This window comes from Furipterus horrens, unplaced genomic scaffold (assembly GCF_987537825.1).
Source record: "Furipterus horrens unplaced genomic scaffold, mFurHor1.1.pri manual_scaffold_5, whole genome shotgun sequence".
Lineage (NCBI taxonomy): Eukaryota > Metazoa > Chordata > Mammalia > Chiroptera > Furipteridae > Furipterus > Furipterus horrens.
Genome location: NW_028327175.1, coordinates 44,120,434 through 44,147,297, shown reverse-complemented (window position 1 = coordinate 44,147,297; position 26,864 = coordinate 44,120,434). Strand labels below are relative to the sequence as shown.

The 26,864-nt window shown below is 38.1% G+C and overlaps 1 protein-coding gene across 1 annotated transcript in view; it reads right to left on the bottom strand.

The window, feature by feature from the left end:
- The window catches only part of MCCC2 (methylcrotonyl-CoA carboxylase subunit 2), a 58,320-nt gene that overhangs the window by 24,089 nt on the left and 7,367 nt on the right, over positions 1 to 26,864 (bottom strand). The window contains exons 3-8 of the mRNA XM_090276366.1: positions 25,379 to 25,463; positions 23,670 to 23,771; positions 20,610 to 20,737; positions 18,724 to 18,836; positions 7,886 to 7,999; positions 3,989 to 4,053 (exon numbers count right to left, since the gene is read on the bottom strand). Of these exons, the coding sequence (XP_090132492.1) occupies positions 3,989 to 4,053; positions 7,886 to 7,999; positions 18,724 to 18,836; positions 20,610 to 20,737; positions 23,670 to 23,771; positions 25,379 to 25,463 (607 nt within the window). The remainder of the gene's footprint in view (positions 1 to 3,988; positions 4,054 to 7,885; positions 8,000 to 18,723; positions 18,837 to 20,609; positions 20,738 to 23,669; positions 23,772 to 25,378; positions 25,464 to 26,864) is intronic.

The window sequence follows — 26,864 nt, the reverse complement described above, 5'->3', positions numbered from 1 at the left end:
CCCTTCCATTTCTTTAATATGATAATTTACAACTGACCATATCTTTTAAATGCTTCATATATAGTATCAGCTACAACTGCTGACTTCTGGCAATCAGAAAGCAAACAGAAGCAGAAGGAACTGCTTCTAAATCAGTAAATATTTAAAATAAAATTCTTTCCTGGCCAGGTAGCTCAGTTGTTTAAAATGTCATTCCAATATGCCAAGATTGTGGGTTTGTTTCCCTGAACAGGGCTCTGTCTCTCTCTCTCAAATCAATCAATAAATAAAAAATTGTTACACTAAAAATAAATAAAATGCTTTCTTAAAAAACAAACAAAAAAACAACTACCTAGTATTTACCAAAACAGCAGGAAAGTAAAACCTTTGATGACGCATCATATTATGTAAGTCTTTGTGTCAAATTAGGTCCTCAGGATAACTAATCAGAAATGTATATATATTTATAAAGACAGAGAGAACCTTTATAAATATATATATTTATACCTCTTTGATTAAAGAGATCTCAAAGCAATTTGTGACTAGTAAATTTTATGACCCTGTTCCCCCAAAAAGGCCATCACCATCTAATCACTGTCGCATGATTTTAAACAGGTTATGATTAATAATAATAGCTAGATGTAACAGAGTGCTTAGTATTCACCAAACAATGTGCTAAGGTAGGAACTATTCTTATCTTCATTTTACACATGAGGAAATGAGGCTCAGGGATGTTAAGTCATTTGTTTAGTCATATGGCAATAAGTGAGGCCAATAAAAGATGAATTCCAGAACCTACACCTTAAATTGATATACTGCCTACAGTTTTCATGGGCACCAGATTAGATATTCTGAACAGTCAAAAAAATTTTTTATTAAAGCTCCTCAAATATTATCTTCATCACCATCCCCTGATGAAGCACCTATAAACAATTGGCAGTCCACTCTGTCCTAAACCCACGCACCCTATTCTACCTGTGTCTTCTTTCTCTGCAGATTGAAACATCCACTCACTGTCTCCCTGCAATGGTCAGTAAGTGGCCAGGTAAGATAGTCCCACTGCATCTCTGCTCACACAGCTGTGCTTACCTAAATGAACAAGTACAGTATTCTGTTCAAACTCAGGCAGAAACTCAACTCTCCCTTTAAACTTTTCTCTGCCTTCCTCAACTTCACTCCACTCTTTCCCTTTAACCATTCCTCCTTCAGCTTCTACTTATAAAATTAGAATCATGTAAGCATTTTTTTAAATCCTCACCCAAGGATTTTTTCACCGATCTTAGCAAGAGAGAGGGAAAGAGGAGAAACATCAGTTGCCTCGTGTACACACACCAACTAGGGATCGAATGCACAACCATTTGGTGTACGATACTCCAATGGAGTCAGTCACCCAGCCAGGGCAACAAGCTAGCATATTTTGTAATTGTTTTTAAATCATTCATTTATTTTTCTTAGCTGCCTATTTAAATTATAAATCCTAAGGGCAGACTAGGGCTGAAATTCTTCTGTATTACTCATAACACTTAGTGTTGGATTGGCGAAAAACTTCATTTGGTTTTTTCCATAAGGGGGCTCTAGTAGCACTTAGTTGTCTTTAACTCCATTCAAAACAATTTTGTTAGATTGTATTGTGACAGCTGTCAAATCAGCATGCATTTAAAAAAAAATCAAAATTGGTGAATTTTTTTGTACAATTTTAATATTGAAGATGGAAGAACATATGCAACATTTACAGTATATTATGCTTTACTGTTTCAAAAAAAGGTAAAAACACAACAGAAATGTAAAAGAGGATTTGCACAGAGTATGGTGACGGTGCTGGGATTGATCAAACATGTCAAAAGTGGTTTGCAAAGTTTTATACTTAAAATTTCTAGCTGGACAATGCTCCACTGTCAGGTAGACCAACTGAAGTTGACAGTGATCAAATCAAGACATTAATTTTTTTAAGTATATTTTATTGATTATGCTGTTACAGTTGTCCCAATTTCTTTGCCCTTTTCCCTCTCCACCCAGTATCCCCCTTCCCTCCAGTAATCACACCCCCCTTAGTTCATGTTCATAGGTTGTGCATGTAAGACCTTTGGCTTCACCCTTTCCTATATTATTTTTAACTTACCCCTATTTTGTACCAACCAATTATGCTTCTTAATCTCCCCTCTTCCTGCTGATAACCCTCCAAATGATCCCCATACCTATGATTCTGTTCCTATTCTGGTTGCTTCCTTACTTTTCTTTTTTTTCTTTTGTTTTTTTTTTTAGGTTCTGTTGCTGATAGTTGTGAGTTTCTTGTAATTTTAATGTTCATAGTTTTGATCTTCTTTTTCTTAAATAAGTCCCTTTGACATCTGATATAATAATGGCTTGGTGATGATGATCTCCTTTAGCTTTACCTTATCTGCAAAACACTTTATCTGTCCTTCCACTCTAAATGATAGCTTTGCTGGATAGAGTAATCTTGGTTGCAGGATGCTTTTCATCACATTGAATACTTCTTGCCAGTCCCTTCCTGCCTGCAAAGTGTCCTATGAGAAATCAGCTGATAGTCCTATAGGTACCCCCCTATAGAGAACTCTCTGCCTCTCTCTTGCTGCCCCCAGGACTCTCTCTTTATCTTTCACCTTTGGTATCTCAGTCATGATGCGTCCTGGTGTGGTCTCCTCTGGGTACAGCTCGCCTGGGACCCTTTGAGCTTCACGGACCTGTATGTTCATCTCCTTTACAAAATTTGGGAAGTTTTTCTCATTTTTTTTCAATTCTTGCTTCCTCATTCTGCACTGGTTGACTGTTTTTTTCTTCCTTATGTTCCAAATCATTGATATGAACCCCGGTTTCCTTCCCTTCACCATCGTTTTTGTGTGGATTTTCCTTCGTTTCACTTAGCATAGCCTTCACTTTTCTTATGTGTTTGCCATACTCAACCATATCTGTCAAGCCTGTGAGCATCTTCATCACCAGTGTTTTGAATTCTGCATCTGTTAGGTTGTCTATCTCCTCATCTGTTAGGTTGGCTATCTCCTCGTCGCTTAGTTCTCCCACTGGAAACTTGATCCGTTCCCCCTTGTGGGCCATACTTCTCTGTCTGCTCATTCTGACAGGCTCCTGTGTTTGTTTGCCTCCATGTCCCAGGTAGAGCTGTTGCTCCTGTTACGTTGTAAGAGGCAGAGCCTTAGGGATTCGTCAGTACAGGGCATCCTGTTTCACCATGTTGTGGCGCTCTATGTGGGGGAAGGGTCCGCGAGGGAACAATGCCTCGAACCCAGCACTCATCCCTTAGATGAGACCCCCAAGGGGCTTACCAAATTCTGCTCCTCTGGATTGAACTAACTAATCCGACCCTAGTCCAGGAACCTCAAAGCACTCCAACCTAGGACCCTATTAAAAACACGTGCCCCAGTTTCTCTCTCCCTTTATCTGCCTGTACTCTGCCTTGACCTCCCTGTGTGACATCTAGAGGCATGCCATGTACTTCCTCCAGGACCCGTGGGTAATAAACTTCTGTTTCAATTTCTCTTGTGGTGTGTTGTTGAATTGCAGCCCACCATCCAGCACTCTATGCTCCACTTCACAAATGTTCATTTAACCACTGTGTTTGAGCCATCTTCTTATCTTATATGCTCTCCCTATATTTCTCCCTTGTATGCCTTATCACACATACACATTTATATGAATTTCAGTAATTATTTATTGCCTACCTACCTGAATATACTGTAAACTCCTTGAGGTCAAAGACATTGTCTATCTTATCTCAAACACCTAGAACAGTGCCTATCACCTAACAGGTGTTCAATGGATATTTGTTAAATAAGAAAACTGTCTCTCTAGTCTTTCCATAATGAAAAAGCTGATGTTCTAGAAATGCAACTCAACATTTCAAAGAAGTGAACCCTAAAACAGCAGATTGAGAACAAATAAACTGTAGCCTGTTAAACACTTGGAAAAATACTTAAAATTTTTTAAACAAACAAGCGGCAGTTAATCCTGAAAAGAAACAAGTGCTCTGTCTCACCTGCAGTGAAGATCAGCACCGCCAAGATCCTCAGCTGACACCTCTTCTCCAGTTGCTGCTTTAACCTACAAGAACAAGTAGAAAACTCAATGGTGAGATTTGCCCATCCGCCATATACAAATGTTTTCCTAAATGTACTAACCTTACTATCCCTACCAATCTTTCTTCCACAGAGCCACAGAACATTTTGTTTTTTCATTCCACTCACCTAGCAAACCTAGATAATGTTATTTCTAGTGTACAAGTGAAAAATCTGAACCCAGGGTCACTAAGGAACTTGCCCACAGCCCCTGAGCAAGAGACGGACCTTGACTTGAACCAGGCATCTCTGGCCTGTAAGCCTGCTCTTTCCTCTCCATTAGGCTGCCTCTTTGTCTGAGCCCACAGCCAGGGCTCCCTTCTCCCTCTCACCCTCCTGGTGAATGCCTCCTTACCCTTCAAGTTCCACCTACTCAATGTGGCTTTCCCCGACCTACCCAGGTTTTTTCACCATTAATGACACCGCATAGTAGTAATAAAGCAATGCTTGTTTATCAGCGGTCCAAGAGTATTCCACTTACACACCTCCAACATGGCACTTGCCAGACTGTATTTCAGTAATTTGCATGTGTCTCTGTCATCTCCTCTATACTGTGAGTTCCTTCACGGTCGAAACCGTTATTTATTCACTCAGTAACACATTGAAGTAATGCCTTCTTTTCACCCATGTTGAAAACTCCAGTGACTATTACAAACTCTTAAAAGGTATAATAACTTTAAGATGGGAAAAAGTAGCTAAGATTATTCACATCTAAGATTCATCAGAATACAACCAAAAAAAGGAAACCTCAGGTGATAAATTAAGAATGACTTAATTATAGCCTGAGAAATTCTAAACAAGAAAAATCTTTAGTGTTAAATGCCAGCCTGATCCCTTAGGAATTGCTTATTGATTCCTACTTCTTTGAATTGACTAATTTGTTTCTTTTTCTTCAAAAAGGAAAAGCTTTAATTAGAATAATGAACATTAATCTAAAATAAAGCATAAAAATGACTTATTACTGACTACATCAAAAGCTATCTTAAATTAAAAAATTATTCCAGAGGGAGAGATAATTAAAATTTTCACCTCCAATTATTCCACCCCCAGAACTTAATTTTTGGTTCTCTTCTCAAAAAAATTCGTTGTAAAAAATCATTTGGATGAGACAATAACTAATTATAAGAGGTGTCTGGATATTTAAAGTTGTAAAAAGGAATAAGCAACCAATATACTATACTTATTTTTAGAGATCTGACTAAAAAAATACAGTAGTCCCTCTCTATATCGCAGTTCACTTATTGCGGCCTCACTGTATCACGGTATTTTTAAAAATATTATATTTAATTATTAATTGCTATATTGTGGGATTTTGCGGTACTGTATAGATATGTTGTTAAAGTTATGTAGGTTTAAGAGTGTAGAATATGTTTAAGAACATAAGTAGTGTTTATAAAAGTGTGGAAAATGTTAATAAGGGAGTGGGAAAGGTTAATAAGGGACTGGGAATGGTTTATAAGTGTGTGGGAAGGGTTTATAAAGCCTTAAAATATATATAAATACTAAAATAAATGTAAGGTTCCTACTTTGCATATTTTCACCTATCGCGGGGGGGTCTAGAACGTAATACCCCCGATTAGTGAGGGAATACTTTAAGGATTTGTTATCAGTTAATATTTATTGAGCACCCACATCATGTCTGATACTGTGATAGGTGCAAAAATGATAAAAGCCAAAGAGAAAATTAAAATATTCTACTAAATCACACGTTCAGAAGATAAACAAAAGATAGAAGAACAAAAAGCTCCTTCAAAAACTTGTCTTACCACTATGCATTTTTTTCAATCATTTTAGCTACCAAAAACTACAGCAACTCAACCCCACATTATATGTGAAACCTACAAAGTCTTTTCTTAACCTTCAGTAAAACAATTGCCAAAATTAAGAATTCTCAAGCAGATGAGGACGCTGCTCTTCTTTTCTACCCGTAAACAAGTCTTTCAATAGTGGATTCCTAAAGTAGGCTCAGTTCTGTGACAGAACCTCAGACTTCTCCAGCTGCCAACTTGTTTCCAGGGACAAGTTAAATCTGAATCCACTGGTAACTGCTAACCTTTAAACAAAATCATCTCTCGAAAATACTTAGCATTATTCTAGTGTTATGATGCTGCCTATATTCCCAAAAAGAAGTTTTCAATTATTCGTTTTATTCATTCTCTAATGAAAAATAAACAAGAACTACTTTTTTCCCTCTCATTAAACAGTGATTGCTATCATATAAAGCTAGAGAAATGTTAAAGAATAATAAACACCACAGGCTTTTTGAATATGCCTTGAGACTTTTATCACATTTGAAATGGCAGCTACTCAGGCTGACTTCATCCTCAATAAACGTTATTAAAAATTAACACAATCGTTTGGAAAATATACTTAATTCACAACAAAGCACAATCTCTTTTTAACACTCTTTTTAATAAATATGTGTTAATATTCCAAAGTTAAAGATAAGTTTTTGACAGACTTTTGAAGCAATAAACTTACTTTTAGAGATATAATTCACACACTGTAAAGGTCACCATTTAAAGTATACAATTCAGTGTTTCTTAGTGTATTTACAAACTTGTGCAGCCATTACTGCCACCTAACTCCAGAACATTCATCACTCCCAAAAGAAACCCCATACTCATTAGCAGCCACTCCCCATCCCACCCTCCCAGTCCCTGGCAACTACTGATCTACTTTTGGTCTCTATGGATTTGACTATTCTATTTCACAGAAGTGAAACTATACAATATTTGCCCTTTTGTGTCTGGCATAACGTTTTCAAGGTTCATCCATGTTGAGGCATGTGTCAAAACTTCATTCCTTTTTATAGCTGAATAATACCCTACTGTATATAGATTATGGTTTTATAATATGACATTTTTCTTGTTATCTATTTAATATTCTTGGATTTCACCTATAATGGGCTATTTTGTTGTAAGGTGTAGTAATGATCTGTGTCTTCACCTACCCTCTAGCACTGTGAAGTCCAGGGTCATGCTGTGCCATCAGCACAGCAGAGTGATGACTGCATTACTGAAACCCAGTGGAATGGAGCTGACCAATGTCAGGGGTCTGGGGTGAGGAAGAACCAGGATGTACAATCCAGTTCTCAGTGCTGCATCACAAGGAGGTGAACAGTGAGGCTACACTGGATCCCACTCTCAGAAGGGCCCCGTGCTTGAAGCTTAATGCTCAGTGGTCACTCTACAAACATTCTAATTTATCTTTGAATGTGCGTTCTGTAAGTGAAGTCTGAGAGGACAATGGAGTTTATGTGTTGGGGTTTACAGCTTCAGCTGTTGGCCAGTCTGCTACCCACCACCTCAGTGAAATGGGTTCATGACTCCCTGCTTCTCTGCTAATGGGTGCCTTGGCCCTACTCCCTTCCCAATGACTATTATATCTGCCTAAGTGAGAACCTGGCCTAGTATGGGATCAGGGGTCAGGTGTGCACTCAGTGGTGGCTCAGGGCGGAGCACAGCAGCACCATCATTATCAGTGCTGAATTATGTTTTCTGGCAGATGACTCGGTGCGGGTATGAGCTAAGGGCTAGCCTTTTGCCCACTCCCCATCCAGGTATGAGGCACATCCTGGCATGGAGGACGCCCACCCTTGGGGGTCATGTATGCACTGGGAGCTGGGCTGATAGGCCCCTGGAAGAAGAGATACCTGGAAGGGAAAAGATAAGAAAGTTCTAGAGAGGGGTGGTTGTGATGGTTGTACAACAAAGTGAATATACTTAATGCCACAGAACTGTATACTTAAAATGGTAAAAATAATAAATTTTATATTATGTATATTTTACTTCAATCAATCAAAACTATGTTCTTACCAAGGGGGGTCCTGCCAAGAAAATGGTACCCTGCTTGCGTACAATGATGTTTTCATCAGCCATTACAGGCACGTAAGCACCTCCTGCCGTACAGGAGCCCATGACCACTGCTATCTGGAATCCAAGCATATAAGAAACTCACCACGTACAGCCCAAACAGTGAATTATACAGTCTCTGGAACTACAAGCCCACAAACATTGCAATATCAAGGGATACTATTAGCTAATCCCTTTGCTTCATTTTAAAAGTGGAGTCCTCTAGTCCTGGCCAGTGGCTCAGTTGGTTGGAGAGTCATCCCATACAACAAAAGGTTGCGGGGCACATACCTAGGTTGCGGGTTCGATCCCTGTCAGGGTGTGTACAGGAGACAACCAATCTGTTTCTCTCTCACATCGATGTTTCTCTCTCTCTCTCTCTCTCTCCCTCCACCCCACCTCCTCTCTCTAAAAATCAATAAACACATGTTCAGGTAAGGATTTAAAAAATTAATAAATAGACAGACAGACAGAGATAAAAATGGAGCCCTCCAAACATTTGGAATAGGTTCCTAACTTTTTGTAACAAAGCATTTTGAACGGCTTACATCATACGTCTACAAAGTTTATGGACAATCTCCCTGTCAGAGAGAAGAATGGCCAGAAAGACAAGTGGCCTAAACAACTAATGGAGATACAACCCACTCATAAATTAGCAAAACTGTATGAAAGGATAATTCTTAAATCTAATAATAGTAATTTCTCTAAACAATTGCCACTTACCTCACAGGAATACTGAAATAATTCTCCAAATGAGTGTTGGTTAATACTGTGTGTTACCCTGAATTTGATACATTCTAAATATAAAACTAATGTTAGCATCACAGTTGAAAATCCTGCTCAAAAGAAAGTCATTTATGTTGAAGCTGGGTGATGTACATAGGAGGATTCAGGGCACTACTTCACTGTTGTATGTGTTTAAATTTTTCCATAATAAAAGCTTAAAAATATTCTTTCCTGGAGATTAATATGACCCAAAGAACAATAAGGGTTTGGCAGTTACCCCTAGACAGGAATAAATAATATCACTAAGAAAAGTATATAATAGATATTGTCTTAAGTTATCATGTGAAAGCAGTTTTTGCTACTAATTCCAATACTATCAGTTTTCCTTATGGACATACAAATATCTGTTTTGCAAAAAAAGTCATGTTAGTCTTAATCCAAAAATGGAAGGCAGAACAAGTCAACATTTTTCCATCTAAATGGCTCTTACAAAAAGCCTATTTTTTCCCTATTTCATGTATGTTATTTAAAATGGCTGCAATATTTCTGTCAACATATTACAGCAATGTTTATTCCTTATTGTTTTTACTTAACACCCCAAAGTTTGTTTTCAAAATATCTATGGCTAGAATAACTCATGCCTGTGAGCACAAAAATAACATTCATTGTAGTAGTGTTCGTAATAGTGAAAATATGCAAATAACCAACATGTCGAATACAATATCTTGAATGGATAAATTATCAATAAATAAGATCTTTAAAATCTGAGGCAGTAATAATGAAATGTTAACACTTCATAAATCCAAGTTGAGGGTAGGTGAGCATTTTGTTCTATTATTCTCTGTACTTTCTGCATGCCTGAAATATTTCATGGGCTTTTTCTTCAAGGTTCCATCAGGAACAAACAACATGACTACACCTTGTCAGCCTGTTCTCTGTACTGGAACACCAGAGTCTGCTTAAACAATTGCAGTACTAAAAAGAAGTCAAGGAAGTAGAGAGAAGAGTTTATAATGATGTAAGAATCTAAAAGAGGACACTTTAAAATAAGGCCTGTAGAACTAAACAGGCACAGCAGGGGTCCATGAACACAACCAGGAACTTACAAGGAGAGAAAAGAACAGCACCACCAGTGAGTACTCAGAGCCCGAGGATGGGCACAAAGGTTGGGATGGAGGAGACAAAGATAGAGGAATCAGTTTGCCAAAATGTAGTAAGAGAAAACTGAGGGAAATGATTGTGTCAACTATATGTCAACAAAAACACACACACGCACACGCACACACATTAAAAACAATGAGGGAAGCCCTGGCTGCTGTGGCTCAGTGAATTGAGCGTCGGCCTGCGAACCAAGTGTCGCTGGTTGGATTCCCAGTCAGGGCACGTGACTAGGTTGCACGCCAGATCCCCAGTTGGGGGCATGTGAGAGGCAAGTGCACATTGATGTTTCTCTCCCTCTTTCTCCTTTCCCCTCTCTCTAAAAACAGATAAAGTAACCTTGTTAAAAAATTAATTAAAAAAAAAAAAAAAACAATGAGGGAAATGAAACTGAATGTCATCATGCCATCTCAGGTTGGGGGAGAAAGATCTGCCAATTCAGTAGAAAGGTCTCACAAGTCAGTAGCTGACAAATTATTGGCACATCTACATCAGGGAATTTTTACCACATTCCTTTAGGCTACTTTGACGTATTTCCTTTACAGTACTTCTGAAACCAAGTAAATCAACAATCTACTTCTCTGACACCAGCTAATAATGGCCTCCCAATAATCCCTGATGCTGGTATTCATGACCTGTGTAATCTCGTCCCCTTGGATCCGGTGATGTGCTTCTGTCAAATGGCAAGTGTCATTTCTGTTATCAAGATATGAAACACTGTGTCTTCATCTTGATGGCCCTCTCTCTCTCTCGCCCACTTGCTCACTATGATGCAGCCAGCTGACATGTGGTGAGATGTTCTATGGAGAAGCCTGTGCAAGGAAGAAAACTAGGAAGGCCTCCGGCCAACAGCTCACAAGGAACTGAGTGAGGCCTGCAAAGAACTGAATCCTGTCAACCATGTGAGTAAGCTAGGAGTTGGATCCTTCCCAGTCAAGCCTCACTAGAGGATCCAGCTAAGGTGTGCTCAGACTCCTGACCCACAGAAACTGTGAGATAATAGATACTGTTACCTTAAACTGCTGAATTTAGGGGTAATTTGTTCTGTAGCAATAGATAACTAATACAGAGAGCAAAACAATCTACCTTAACAGACTGCAACTGAAGCACACATCTGAAGACTTAGGACAGTCTTAAACTAAGAGAAAGACATGTGTAAACCCTGAGGCTAGTCACAAAAGATCACTTATTGTATGACTCCATTTGTATGAAATGTCCAGAATAGGCAAATCCATAGAAACACAAAGTGGATTTGTGGTTGCCAGGGGCTGGGGAGAGTGGACAGAATGACTGCTAATGAATATAGTGTTTCTTTTTGGGAGAATAAAAATGTTCAACAGTATGAATATCTTAAAAATCACTGAATATAATAAATTGGTAAATTATATGGTATGTGAACTATATGTTAATAAAACTGTTATAAAAAAATCTTAAGGCAAGAGCTAGAGTTACTAAGTATACAAAAATCAAAATTCTCAAGTTTTTCATCAATAAGAAAGGCTATTCCAGTCACACGTGTCTAACAGGAACAAAACTTAATATAGGTAAAGCAGATTCTGAAAACGGAAATAAAAATTAAATAAGAGGACACAGGTAAGTTGCCACTGTTACACAATCTCCTCTTCTCACCATTCAATTCTGAGCCATTCACTCACAAAATAGAGTGACCGTGCACCAAGAAGAGCTCTGCCATGTGTCTGCTGCTGCTCCTAAATAACACAAGGACCCCAGGGCATTTGGGAGCTTGCAAGTCCCAAAGCATCAGTCTGTGGTACAACAGAGATATTACACTGGGCCACTCAGGACAAAGAATCTGGAACCTTGTAGTAGAGAATTCTGCTGCTTTCTCTACTACAAGGATATTAAAAGGGCATAAGAGACTTAACCATATACTGTTCCGATCACACTTAAGAGTTGCATGGAAGGTTCAGCACAGGCACTATGCCCGGAGAGACATCACGGTGACCCTCAGGACAACAGAGTACCCTCAAGAACTGTACTGAGTGGCTACAGTCCACACAGTCACCAGTGAGATGGGTCTGCTCTATGACACAGACAAACCAAGAGGTTGCTCTTGTAGGGTGAGGAAGTACAGGTGATTCCAAGACCTGAAAGAATCAAGAGTAAGACAGAGCCATGGCCAGTGTGGCTCAGTTGGCTGGAGCATTCATCCGTGCACCAGGGACTTTATCCCTGGTCAGGGCACATTCCTAGTTTGTGGGTTCAATCCCCAGTTGGGGCATGTACAGGAGGCAACTGATCAATGTTTTTCTCTCACATTGATGTTTCTCTCTCTCTCTCTCACTCATTCACTCAAATCAATAAATGTATCCTTGGGTGAGGATTTAAAAATAAAAATAAAAAGAGTAAAAAAGAAAGCAGCAAGAAAGCTTAAGAATGATGTGTACCTGACAGTAATGACACTTGCCATCACCACTACAGAAGGCACAGCAAATTTTTTGAGTAAAAGGAAAAAAGATGCTACATAACAGAGGCAATAGTCTTTTAAAAGCTTTAAACAAAATTTCACTACCCTCCAGGTCTTGCCTGAACACGGAATGGTCCTCATTGTACCCAAAATACATTACAAATTGTAGGTGATCAGCCTGCCCTATGTAAAGGGTGTCTGAGAAGAAAGGCTATGAATTCCAGACCTCCATCCGTCCACTGAAAAATTGCAGACTATTCAGTTCCAAGGCACAGGGTGGTAAACGTAATATACTATAATGTGGAGGGGGAAAACGTTTCAGTTGCTTGATGGAAAAGCCATTAAAAATATAATAATATAGTTCTAAAATAATATATTTTTAAGCCTTTCATCTTTTTACACTTCAAATGAATTGTGAAAAGCAAATACTGCCTACATCACACTTTTTTTTCAAGAAAGTTATTCATCAATTATTAACATCACATTATTTAATTCCTGGGTCTGAAGAACTACTATTAAAAAATAAAAGCCACTGCCCTGGTTGGTGTAGCTCAGTGTATTGAGCACTGGCTTGCAAACCAAAGGGTCGCTGGTTCAATTCCCAGTCAGAGCACATGCCTGGGTTGTGGGCCAGGTCTCCAGTTGGAGGCACACAAGAGGCAACCACACAGTGATGTTTCTCTCCCTCTCTTTCTCCCTTCCTTCCCCTCTCTCTAAAAATAATATTTTTTTAAAATTTAAAAATCTTTAAAAAATAAAAATAAAAGCCCCAAAATACACATCAATTCTATAGCTGTCCAGAATTTAAGAATATTATCAATTTACTGACTGATTACACTGCTGATTCTAGAATTCGCATGCTTATCTGTGCTAATTGGATACGCTGAAACGTACACAGAAAACAAAAAGCCCAGAATGTCCTGTTTCTTCCTCAATCTTAATCAGAAAGCCTCAAACATTTAAACAGAATGATTTTGTCTCCCCTAGGCTCTATCTGGCTTCATGAACAGATTGAAATGCATTTTTAAAACAATGATATACAGTGCCTGTCCTAACTAAGCCTCTCAAAACAATTACCAAGGTCTGAAGCAAAGAAAACAAATTTCAAAAACAATGAGCGAAGCTAAGGTGGGGATGAGGGAGCAGGTGAGGGAAGAAGGGGGAGACACATAAGAATAATTTTAAGTACATCTCCAAAAACAAATAAAACAACAAGCAGAAGCACAAAGAAAAAAAGGGGAAAGGCCTGAGGGAGCTGCAATTAAACATGGCTCTATGAATAATGCCTATTTCTGAAGAAAATAATGACTACTTCTGTCAGGAAAAACAAAAGCACTTTGTTGCTGGTGTAGTAAGGATTACAGTAAAATGTGAAGAGAGTTGATACATCAGAACAAAAATTGCTCTAGACTGGACTAGACTACAGCTAGAACATAATAATTAATGGTAATGTGAGACCTAAAGAAAACAAATACAAAGAACCCACTTTGGAAGACAAGTACAAGTCTCACACTTAAAAATCAGCAACATGGAAACCACAATCAGAAAAATAAAAGAAGGGCACTTCCAAGGTCATCATGGCATAGGGCAACCATCCAGAGAAGGCCCAGGAAAGGCGTCCTCGGGACTTGAGACAGACTCAATGACCTGACACCAACCAATACACTACATCCTTCAACTTCCAAAACACAGGGTCCTAAAACCTACCAGAGAAAGGAAGGAAAGGTGGAACCGAAGAGAATGTAAAGCAGCTCATTTAACTGTCTTTTCTCTTTGAAAGCAAAAACAAAAAGTTTAAACCTGGAAGGTCTGTAGGAATCTGTCCACATTTTTAGCACTTCAAAAATACAGAAAATAACAGGGAAAAACATACATCTTATAAGTGCATGTGTGGATTTACAATGGGCAAGGTTAATAACATTAAAATAAAAATCAACATTGTGGAGGAAAACAGGAACTGAACAAGGAAGGAAGATACTGCTAGCTATCAAAAGGCACACATGACAAAACTGGAGTTACAATAACTGTTTTATAAAATAACGTATAAAAATTGTTTTTAATCAGTCCATCTAAGTGAATGTCTTAAATAATAAGACATTAAAATATAGGAAGCAGAATTACTCAATGTTAGGTATCACTTTAATGTTATAGTTTCACTCTTTTAATAAATATTAATCAAGCACCTTAAGGAAATGTGTGAAAATATAAACAATCTAATAATGTCTCTAGTCTCAAGTAGGTTAGTAGTCTAGTGAGGGATATTAGGATATATCTAGATAAAAGGAATAAATGCCATTAGTAAGGTATAGCTCAAGAATTACAGGAAGTGGGAGAAGGAAAAGATTATTTCTGGTAAAAAATTCTGGGAAGCTTTCCTGATAAAGGTGGCATCAGAGAAGTGCCTTGGAAAATGGGTTGGAGACTTAGACCCCAAGGACTGGGGAAAAGAGGACTCAAGCAGACAGTTATGAAAGGCCATGGTGCCTATGAACAGAGTGAGGGGTGCAGACTGATGGTTGTCTACAGTGCATGAGCAGTAAGGCTAGAAAATTAGGTTAAAACCACATCACTCAGGGTCTTAAGTACCAACGAAAAAGTCTGAAGTTTGCTTTGGAGACAATATGGTTTGGAATCAGGGAACTAGATAAATAACCTTGCGGTAATGTGTACAACAGAAAAGGAGAGACTAGGCAGTCAGGGACACCAGGCAGGTGAAGCTAGTGCCACAGCACAGATGGTAATGAAGGCCCAAACTGCCTAGTTGGTAGCAATGGGAAGGGAGTGGAAAGGACCAACCCATCGACAGGACTTCATTCGACAATGGTTTATTATGTGTTGATTATCTGCCCAGCATCAGAGGAGCTCCTGAAAATACAAAAATAAGGAAGACACTATACATATTTTTGATCTAAAAGAATTAAGTAGAGGAAAAAGCAGAGAAGAGACAAGAATGACATTAAAGTCTCAATCCTAGGGAAAAGAACAAGAAGCAAGTACCATCGATAGCAAACAAACACGGGTAAAGAAACAAATTAGTAGGGAAAGTTAAAGTGCCCAATGTCTAGTTTAAACCAATGGACCCAGCAGGAAATCCACACAAACAGAAGCCCTAAGTGTAAGTAGAAGAGAGAAGGGAGGTCAGAGCGAGAAAACGATCATGGAGATGACAGGTAGGTCATGAGATTTTATTAAACCATTAAGGAAAAGTTCTTGGGTGGGGTTGGGAGGATTAAATGGAGAGAGTGGCATGAAGCCTAGAGAATTTCAAGAAAGGAAACAATGATAATACCAAGAGCTTGTGTGGAGTGAGAATCTAGTCTCTAGGTTAGTGGGACCCTCTGGGGGCAGAAAGCTTTTAAGGAGAGCGAGCAGTCATGAAAGAAGATCCTGGGCCAATCATTAGGAAGTTTGTATAAATTTAATAAAAAGTTTTTAAAATATTCATCCCAATAAATTCAATACAAACTTTAAAAAAAGTTGTTTGGCAATTTTGGGAAGGAGAGAAGCTTCAAGGAACAGCAGAAGCTAGAAAAGGTCCTTTGCTTTGGCATTATTTTTGATACTTTTTCTTTTTCCTTTAAAAAAAAAGAAGTCAACATGACTACTGTCTATGAGAAAAATAAGTGGATGAGAAAATATAAAAGTGAAAGAGAGAAATGGATAAAGCACAAAGGAGGAGTTGGGGTTAAGATTCTAAATGCCAAGTTTAGGCTAGGAGAAGGCTAAACCGTTCTGGGATAAAAGAAGACAGAGGAAGTAACAGTGTTTTTAAAAGAAACAGCAGTGTTCACACGCAGCCTGACTCAGTAAAGCATGGAGCAGTAGCCTCGGTGCAGATATCAGGTTTAGAGATCATAGATAGGGGAAAAGCTCAGAATGGGCACTGCGGAGACTAGTATATAATAATAATTAAATTCATTTTAAATTCCAAGAAGTTCATAAAAATATCAAAAGGCAAACCTCAACTATAAACTTCCTAGTAGAGTGAAAGAAAAAAATAAATTAAGAGAAGTGGCTCAGTTAAAGAAATATTGTTATTAAAATTTTTAGGAAACAAAAATAAAACAGACAAAAGGAAGGCATTCAGTCAACTGCCCTTGAGGCATTTAAAAAAAATTTTTTTTAATCATAGGCAGGTACTGCTTATTCAAAATATATGAAACTTTGAATTTAAGAAAGCCCTGATTTTTTTTTTTTTTTTTTTTTTTTGGTTTTTCAATTACAGTTGTCCCCTTTTCCCCCAATTTCTCTCCCCCACCCAACCCACCCCCTCTCCCGCAATCATATCCCTCCCGGTTGTCCATGTTCATGAGTCATTTATACGGGTTCTTGGACTAAACCCTTCCCTTACTTATCCCCCTTCTCTCCCTCTCCCCTCCCCCCTATTGACTGCTATTCTGCTCTTTGTTCTATTTAGTTCCTTTGTTTGTGTTGTTCTTTAGTTTCCTGTATTAGGTGATATCATATGGTATTTTTCTTTCTTTGCCTGGCTTATTTCACTAAGCATAATTCTCTCTAGTTCCATCCATGTTGTTGCAAATGGCAGGAGTTCCTTCTTTCTTTCTGCTACATAGTATTCCATTGTGTAAATGTACCACAGTTTTTTGATCCACTCATCTACAGATGGGCACTTAGGTTGTTTCCAGCACTTGGCTATTGTAAACAGGGCTGCTATGAACATAGGGGTGCATAAGTTCTTTTGAATTGGTGTTTCAAGATTCTTCGGGTATAATCCTAGTAGTGGAGTCGCTGGTTCAAAAGGCAGTTCCATTTTTAATCTTTTGAGGTAATTCCATACTGTTCTCCATAGTGGCTGCACCAGTCTGCATTCCCACCAACAGTGCAGTAGGGTTCCCATTTCTCCACATCCTCGCCAGCACTTGTTGCTTGTTGATTTGTTGATGATGGCCATTCTGACTGGTGTAAAATGGTATCTCATTGTGGTTTTTATTTGCATCTCCCTGATGGCTAATGATGTTGAGCATTTTTTCATGTGTCTATGGACCTAAGAAAGCCCTGATTTTTAAAGCACTTCAAGCTTTAAGTTCCACAGGAACAGAGACACTATCTGGCTTTATTCACCAGAACAGTACCTGGCTTACAGTAGGTCCTCTGTAAATATTTGGCTGTTTTATATAGTTTCCACAAAAGCTAGATGAATAGAAAGAGTGAAAAATGAGATTGCAAGGTGACAAAAGTCTACAGTGGGTTGAATAGTGGCCCCTACAAAGATATGTCCATACCCAAATCCCTAGAGCCTAGGAATGTGACTTTACTTGGAAAAAGTCTTTGCAGATGTAGTTAAGGATCTTTAGATAATATCATTCTGGATTACCCAAGTGGGCTCTAAATCCATGACAAGTGTGTCCTTATAAGACAGAGAAGAAAACACAGGCTCATAAAGAATGCCATGTGAAGACCTACAAAGAGCGTCCACATGCTGTCTTGTGCTCTCTCTCGTGCTCTTTCTCTCCTCTCAGGATCACATTAAGAACTTTATACCAGATAATGGGAGAGCCATCTATACAAAACTGAGCAAAGCTGAATTTTCTATCTAGATAAATAAAGCACAGAGATATGCAAGGTTACTACATAACAGTAGAATATATAATGAATAATAACATACTCTACTGATAGAAAATAAAAAAGAAGAGATAACTGCAAGTGAAGACTAGTTAATAAGAATATTTATAAAAATACTACAAACTTAAGAAATCCTATTAAACATAAAGGAGTAGCATCAGTATTATGAAGTATTTCAAACATGCAAAAAAGATTAGCGAATAATAAACATTCTTCTACCCAATATCAAGTCTTACTAAATCTTGATATTTCACCCAATTTATTTCAGGTTTTTTTAAAGGAATAAAATATTTCAGACATAACTGAAGCCTCTCTATACCTCTTTCTGACCCCTTTCCCCTCGCTCCTACCTCAAAAGTGACCATTGTTTCAAGGCTAAATATCATTCACATGTGCATGTTTAGCCATAAATAAGAGGCAGTACTATTTGATATATTTAAGCTTTACATACATAGCAATTGGCTATATATTTATTCCACTATTTTTTTTACTCGAAATATTTTTTGAGATGTATTTATGTTGATCACGCAACTCTAGTTCATTCACTTTAACAACTAAAAACTGTATTAATGATCATTTAGACTGTTCTTTAATTTTTGCTGTACAAACAGTGCTACGTATTTTCTTGTACATGCCTCCTCATACATATACTAGCTTCTTCAGAATATGGTTCTAAAAAAACAATTATGTGGTGCCCATTCTTTCTAAAAACCGTTTTTCTTTGGTAAATTACCTTTATTACAGTAAAAGTATATTCCTATGATTAACAGAAGACTCTGACCGGAGTAAGATACTTTCTGTGGAAAAAGACTAAACTCTGAAATCACTAGTTTTAAGTCATCTCAGAGAACCTATTTAGCAAAGTCATCTAGAGCAAAAAGCAATGCATCTCTTAATGAGAAATTACCTGTGCGATATTTTTAGAAGACATAATTGCCTGATTATAGAATATGCGGCCAAAGTCATCTCGATCTGGAAATATGTCTGCTTGTCGAGGTAAGTTTGCCCCTCCTGAATCAACTGAAGACAGGAAAGGAAAGAAATAAGTACATCTCTATGAACAAAATATGATAAACACAGGAACATTTGTACTAATGACAGCAATATTCTTAATTATAAAAAATTGTGCTGTCTTTCTAAACTATTCTACAGCATCAATTCCCCAACAAAACCAAAAGGGTTCACTGTTTTCCTCAGATCCATTAGGCTCTCCTACCTCTGGGCCAAATCCACTTGAAATGTGTATTCTCTCCTTTGAGGACCAGCTAACACCTCTGAAACACTGTAAATGCTTAATCAGTTCAGCTCAAAAAAAGTGTCTTTCTCTCTTTCTAACAAACACAAAAACCATCTACAGAATTTATGTGACAATGTATCACATATTGCCTTCTGATATTGTTTTTACTGCAGATTAGAGTGGTGGATAAGAATGTCAGCTAAGTTCAAAACACAGTTTGGATACTTCATAGCTTTGTGATCACAGGGGTGTTTCCTAACTATTCTATGCCTCGGTTCTCTCACCTGGGAAATGAAGATAACAGTAGCGATCTCATAAGAGTTCTTACTGGTATCACACGAAATAATGTGTGTGGTGCACTTAGTTCAGTGTATACTGTGAGTACACATAGTAATGATACGAAAAGTCAGTTAGTGCCATACCTATTATTCTTGCCTACACCTCAAATCTTTTATTGTTATTTGATATATTACATCTTGTCTCCAATTACTATGAGGGACTGAAGACAAAGACAACATCATACTCTCCACTGCACCCCACTACACTGTTTGGCATAGCAGCAGCAGGACCTCATCTGCTGTATGCTATATATACAAAGTAGTCAACCAGGCAAATTCACCTTCGCAGAAAAAAAATCCCCTTCAATACCTGTTCAAATACCCACATAAATGAACAATATATCTTAGCATTTTATAAAACTAAGCCAATATTCAGAAAGTGACTATTTTATACTGCTTTGTTTCTATGTTCTTTTTAAAATATCCTTAGATTTAAATGTATTTTAATTTTAAATATAAATTTACTTTCATTGAAAATTAAATTTCCTTATTAGACTTAATCAGGTGATCACTTCATAATGTACATAAAGTGTCTAATCACTATGTTGTATACCTGAAATATATAATACTATATGTCAACTATAATTGAAAAATACATTTTTTTAAATTAAATTAAGTTAAATTTCTTTACATTTTCTCTGCTCAAACTATATACATTCTCAGCCTCAGCCGGGTAGCTCAGTTGATTAGAGTATCGCCCAATACACCAAGGGTGCTATTTCACTGCCCAGTCAGGGCACATAAAAGAATCAACCAATGAATGCATACATAAGAGGAACAACAAAAATTGATGTTTCTCCTTCTCTCTCTCTCAAATCAACAAATTAAAAAAAGTTTAAATTATATACATATTCAAGCATTTAACACAGTACCTGATACTCAAAAGATTTGAAGATATTAGCTATTATTTTTTTCATAATTTGAACCCATTATGGTTAGCAGAAAATAAATATATATATATATATAGAGAGAGAGAGAGAGAGAGAGAGAACAAAAGTACACATCTGCAGAGAAAAAATTGGCATAAACCAAAATACTGTCAGGGGCTACTCCTCAGTGATGTTATTAGGGGTAGTTTTTATTTACTTTTTCTCCCAGAGTTCCCAGCCAAGAACGTGCATTTCTTTTGCTATAGGAGATCGTTTTTTTTAAATACTAATTGATAAAGTCATATTTTATGAGCTAAAAATAGTTTATTTTGCAACTCTTGTGACTTGCCCAAGTAGATGCAGGGGAGTCTGTTTTGCAGTGCAATTTCTTGTGCCCGTAAATGCTTTTTCACAGTCACTGGGTAGTAGGTACCTCCTTTGACAGTGGCATCATTGGCAATAACCATGCATTCGACTCTGAAAGGCAGAAATTTCAATGGAAAGAGAATATGAGAGATTTCTTCACAGCCAAAGGCCAATTACATCACATTCCAAGACACTCCAATGCCGCCTTCAACTTCTACTACATATGGCCAATGAGAGGCATTAGTAGGCAATCTTAAGATACAAAAGCAAGCTTTAATCACAGTTCACATACTCATTTATATAACAGAAAATGATCACTTTTAACAAGAGCCATCAGTCTTACATTAGTAGTGAAAATCTAACAACCTAAGCCACATTTCATAATGGTTACTTGAATGAAAAGGTCCTAAAGAGATGATGATGATGATAATAATAATATCCACTCCAAAATCCAAGTCTCGAGGGTGAGGAAATTCCTCATAATTAACCTTCAAGTTTCATTTTAGGAAAGTAATTTGCAAAAATAAAACTGACCCATCAAGTTTAGTTTTCATGTTTTCAAAAGTTCTTCAACATTACTGCCACATGCTTTTCTATAAAACTAAAAAAATTTTTAAATACAACATTCATCTTGCTTAAAGAAACAACAGATGCAATCTTTAAAACAGCATATTAAGAACGTATACTATAATGAGTCATCAATGGCACCCTGTCTCACCAAAACCAGTTTGCTGGGCATCTCAGCCCCCACGTAACACACAGAGTCCAGGGTGGTGAGTACAGGTGGTGGGTTAAGGAAACTGCTCAACACTTCCAGGAAACCTGAAGATCAGAGGTTCCACTTGAAACCTGAGAGAACAGAGTTCTTTACAAAATTTAATTTTCTTTATGTTTATGATCTTTTTGTTATCTCACTTCATAATATTCTCTAGAATTCTAAAACAAGACACTCGTTGAATCCCTGCTAAAAGCGGAGAACAGGAACTGAGCGCGCAGCCTCAGGGAGCACTACGCTTCTCATGTTAGGGTACATGGCCAGCAGTGCTCACCACACATAACAGGGCTTCATGCGTTTGAGCATCAAGTTTATTCACTAAGCCTGTGGATGAAAGAAAGGGGGAGTTCTATGGAAAGTAACTTCACAGGGTGATCTGATCATAAATTCCCAAGTAGGCAGGTTATGGTGGGGAGTCACTACCTAGGCATATAACTTTTTAGTAAAAGGCTTACTCTGCCTTAAGCAAGCCCTGACCACTGTTTCTGTGCACCTACCTTCGAAATAAGCTGTAACCATCCTGAAGAAAGCACATAATCTGGTTCACTATCCTGTAATCCAATCCCTGCCTTGCTTTATCCCCCCTCCATGTAACCTTCCTTAGTTTCCTCCTTAACTTCAAATGCGTAAAAGAAGCTGCAAAACTGTTATTCTGTGGAGCATTTGAGATCTTGCTCCCCGGCATATATTGTCAGTTCGGCTCAAATAAACTCTCAAAAATTTTCTACAGGTCTGGATGTTTCTTATGTTGACAGGTCATACATATAAAGCCTTTGTCCACTGCAATTAACATTTTAGAGAATAGAATGCAAATTTTTAATGACATTAACATTAAACAAACTAGACTTCCAATGGAATTTAGGCTTAGGACAGGTAGCTGGGCCATAACCCCACACCTCCAGAGTATGACTGCACTTGCCTGCCCTGGGCATGCTGCACAGGAAATGCTTAAGTAGCTCTGGTAATGGATGGTGGCAGACCGCGGAGTCAGACAAAGCGAGCCTGAAATTCTGGTTCTGCCACATGCTAGATATGTGACCTTGGCCAAGAGACACAGCCACTTTTATGGCTTATTAAAAGGTCACAGACATGTTACATAATGAGAAATAAAACCAGTCCACAAAAATATTATACTGTACATCTACTGGTTTGCCTACCGAGCATCTCTTACTTTGAGAACAGAAGTAAACTTTTTTTCAAAAACTGGCTCTTTTCAGTTTCTAATCTATGTGGTTCAAGTGGGACTGACCCCAAAGCCCATCTTCAAAGGTGGACACAAGAAGCAGGCTGTGGCTCAGCAACGGGCTCAGGCCCCAGGCCTACCTCCTCAGTGGCTTTCCTTCTACTGCAGCTGCTGACCTTACAGAATAGAAACCAAGAATGCCTGTGGCCAGCTCTGACATAATGGTGAACGGCTATAGCTGCATCTCACCTGAAGGCACAGGGCTCTGGCGAGGTTGAGGAACACACACAAATAACCAGGATCTGAATTAAATGTACTTGTATCAGGCTCAGATCCAACTGCATGAGGTCAAAGCTGAACTTTGCCAGTGGCTTGATCTTGGGCAAGTTACTGAACTTTTTAACCCGAATTTCCTTATCTCAGAATAGTGATGACAATAATAACACCTATTCTTACAGAATCTGTGGTAAAGATTAAGACAATTAATCAGTGGGAAGTGTTTACCACAGTGCCAGGCATGGTAACTTTGCAGAAAATATGAGATCATACATAAATATATACAAATACATCTAACATCTGCCAATCTAGATTCCTTAAGTCCACAGTGTTCTCAAATGCTAGCATTTGAGAGCAGGTTGCAGGACCCCACCTCAGAATTTGATTTAGTACCTGTTGGGAAACCTGATAATCTACATTTCTAACGCTGCTCTTAGGTGATACTGATGCTACCTGGAAAGCACACTTGGAGAGCTATTCCTCTAAGACTGGTTGTCACCCTAGATGTGAAGAGCTCACCTGTGAAGCATGGAAAACCACTCAAGCCATGTCCGCACCTGGAGATTCTGATTAAGTTGGGAGGTCTGGACTGGATCCCCCAGGATCTTTGCTAGGGGTTTTTTCTCTTCAATTTGCGTCTCTGAAGCTCTACAAATGAATCTAAGATATGCCTGCATAGGAAGCCTCAGTCCTAAATAAAATCAACAACATAAAACCTGTACACTAATATGCAAAAGCAGTGAGTGCTGGACACCCGTGCCTTGTCACTCTTCCTGACCCTCCGTGTTGAGTGTAAGTAGAATACTCACCCGGATACTCTCCCAATGCCAGTAATAATGCCACCTGCAGGGACCTCTTCATCCCCATATAACTGGTAACCTGCAAACTGGGATAATTCCAGAAATGGTGACCTGAGGGGAAGAAAGGATTGCTTGAATTAATGTCTTTTCTTTTTGAAAAAGAAAAGCATATTTAAACAGTTACATATGGGAAAGATTTTTTTTTTCCTTAATGAGCCAATGTTTCAACTGTGCATATTGTAAGTAAAAATCTACAAAAAGAATATCTAAAACAAAATCTGGTATAAATATTTTAGGGATTTATATAGTACAGCCATATAATGGAACACTAGGTACTTATTTTAAGATGTCTACAAATGTGTTTATCAATATAGAAAGAGCATAGCACCCAACTTATGCAGCACTTCCTATGTGTCAGGCTCTCTTCTAGGACTTTCAGAAATCTAACTCCCAAGAACTGCCTTTTCAGGTGGAAACTGAAACACAGAGACTAAGGCACTTCTCTTAAGTCACTAGTAAGTGGCAGAGCTGGGTTTTAATAAGCAATCTGGGACCAGCTTTTAGTCACTGTTTTATTCTAGCTGTTACTTACTTAAATGTTCAAGATACAGTACATGAAAAAAAGGGGAGGGGTAGAAAACCCACATTTAGTTATGGTTCCATTTTTCATTTAAAAAATTGTGTCTAATAAACATATTTATGAAAATGGTCTAGAAAGACATATATGCTATGTGTTAGCACTGTTTGTCTCTAGTTGGGGGTGTACGTGCATGTCATAAAAAATACTTTGGGAGTCCTTTTCCTCCTCTCCACCCCACCTCATTTCCCTAATCCAATCTTCAGGAAATCCTGTTGGGTTAACTCTGTCTTGACAATACACCCAGAAACTGATATTCTCATCATCTCCACTACTAGTACCCTTCTCCTAGTCATCCTCACATCTCTCCTGAATCACTGCAATAGCCCTCTGACTGGTCTCTGTGCTCCCACCCTTGCTGCCCAGTCTTCTCACAACACAGCAGCCAGAATAACTCTTTTCAAACTAAGTCAAATAGAACATGGTAGTCTCTGGTTGAAAACTCCACAAAAGCTTTCCATTTCTTTCAGGGTAAGAGCCAAAATTCTTATCCTGGCCTACAAGATCTTACAGAATTTAACCCCATTTCTACTACGCTCCCTTTCATGCCCTCTGCTCCAACCACACTGGCCTCCTGGCTCCTTGAGCGTATCGGTACACCCGCACATTCCCACCTCAGGGCCTTTGCACTGCTCATTTCCTTTGCCTGCAACACTCTTTCCCCAGATATTTATAGGGTTCTCTCTCTTCACTCCAAATCTTTGTTCAAATGTCACCCAAATCACCTTATTTAAAGCTGCAACTTGACCTTCATCTTCTTTTCCCTTATTCTAGTCTATTTTTTTCTTCCTCCCATGACAGTTACCACCTTCTAACATACTATAGAGTATATGATGTTTATCATTTATTTTCAATCTCTTTCTGCTGCAATGTACGCTCCAGGTGGGCAAGGATCTTCATCTACTTTGTTCATTGATCTATCACTAGCACCTAGAATAGTGCCTGACACACAGTAGCCTCTCAACAAACATTTGTTGTTGAACCCTACAATAAGAACCAGAATTTAAAATCATTTATAAAGCTGTCTAAGAAAGTCCCATGGAATAGAGAACACTGAGTTAGCACTTGGGTATATACCAACCCTGGGTCCATAAGACCATCGACTCTTTCTCTGGCTAACAGTTTTCCTCTCGATATATGGCGTTCTCTGGCTTTCTCGCTACCTCCTGTGATAAAAACAGGGTTAGATTAGATTGACATGCTATAAGGGCTCCATTTAACTTAATGCCAAAAAAACACTTAACACTTAGTCCGCAACATAGAGCACTTAATTTTTTAACCATCTATTTGCACTTATTTATGCTTTCATGGGTTGATGCTTTTATGTGCCCTCACCAGAGATCAAACTGCAACCTTGGCATTATCGGGATGATACTCTAACCAACTCAGCTACCAGGTCAGGGCTTTTGTTTTTTGTTTTTTAAATATAGAGCTTTTAAAAGTTCAACACATCCTATGAGAAAAGACTTAATTTTTCAGATCATTCACTCAACAAACTGCCAATTTTCTAAAGTAAATAAGTAAACAGGTCTTTTAAAAAAAATCAGTCTATACCTATTATATTATTGACTATAACTATGTATGGTGTCAGATGAATACTAGATATTTTGTGGGGATCACTTTGTAAGTTATATAAATGCCTAACCACTATGCTGTATGCCTGAATCTAATATAATACTGAACATCAACTATAATGGAAACTTTTTTCACTTAAAAAATAAAAATTAAAAAAACTAAAATCAATCTATCCCCCATTTCACAGCATATTATACGTTTTCTTAATTCACTAGTAATTACTTAAAGAAAACATAGTATTTTCTCAGCAACTCATGCACTGCAGATACTGCCTCATCTCTGCCACATTTATTAAATACCTACTACAAATATGTAGCACTATGCCACATGAAATCTGAAATATTCCTACCTTTATCTGTACCAGGTAAAAAGCACTATTTTAGAAATGACTTCCATGATAGCAGAGCAAAACTTATCTAATGGTGCCACTAGTGACCCATGACTTTTCAGGCTATCTCCAAAGAGGAGAGAGTTGCATGCCTTCCTTACGTAGCAATTACAAAGTCACCTTTTGTTAGTATCTTAACTCAGATATTGTCTTTGCTATTTTCTGATGTTGTTCTAGACAAAGAAAATTAAAATTATTAAAGAGTCTACTGAGGCTGCTTAAGATGGGGGGTGCGCCAAACCTCACCCAGCCCGAGGGCTGCTGGGCTCTGGGTACTGGGAGTATCAATAGCACACTCTCAGCAAACCAGGGCAACAGATCAGAAGAATCAAACTGTACCTTTAGATGCTTATTTTCACTGTTGCCCAAGAATTCCATCTTAATATACTTTTTGTGTAATGAAATGTTCAGCTATTTAAGAAAGCTGTTTCATTAAGGTGAGAAAATAAGTTCGTATGTACGTCAAACAAGCTTCCAAGTACAGTCTATTTTTCAGACAAGGACAGGGATTTTTTTTTTTTCTGAAGATGGATGGCATATTTTTAATATTAAATCTGTCTTAAGGTTACAAAGAAAGTGGTATCACACAACCAGTCTTTTAAAA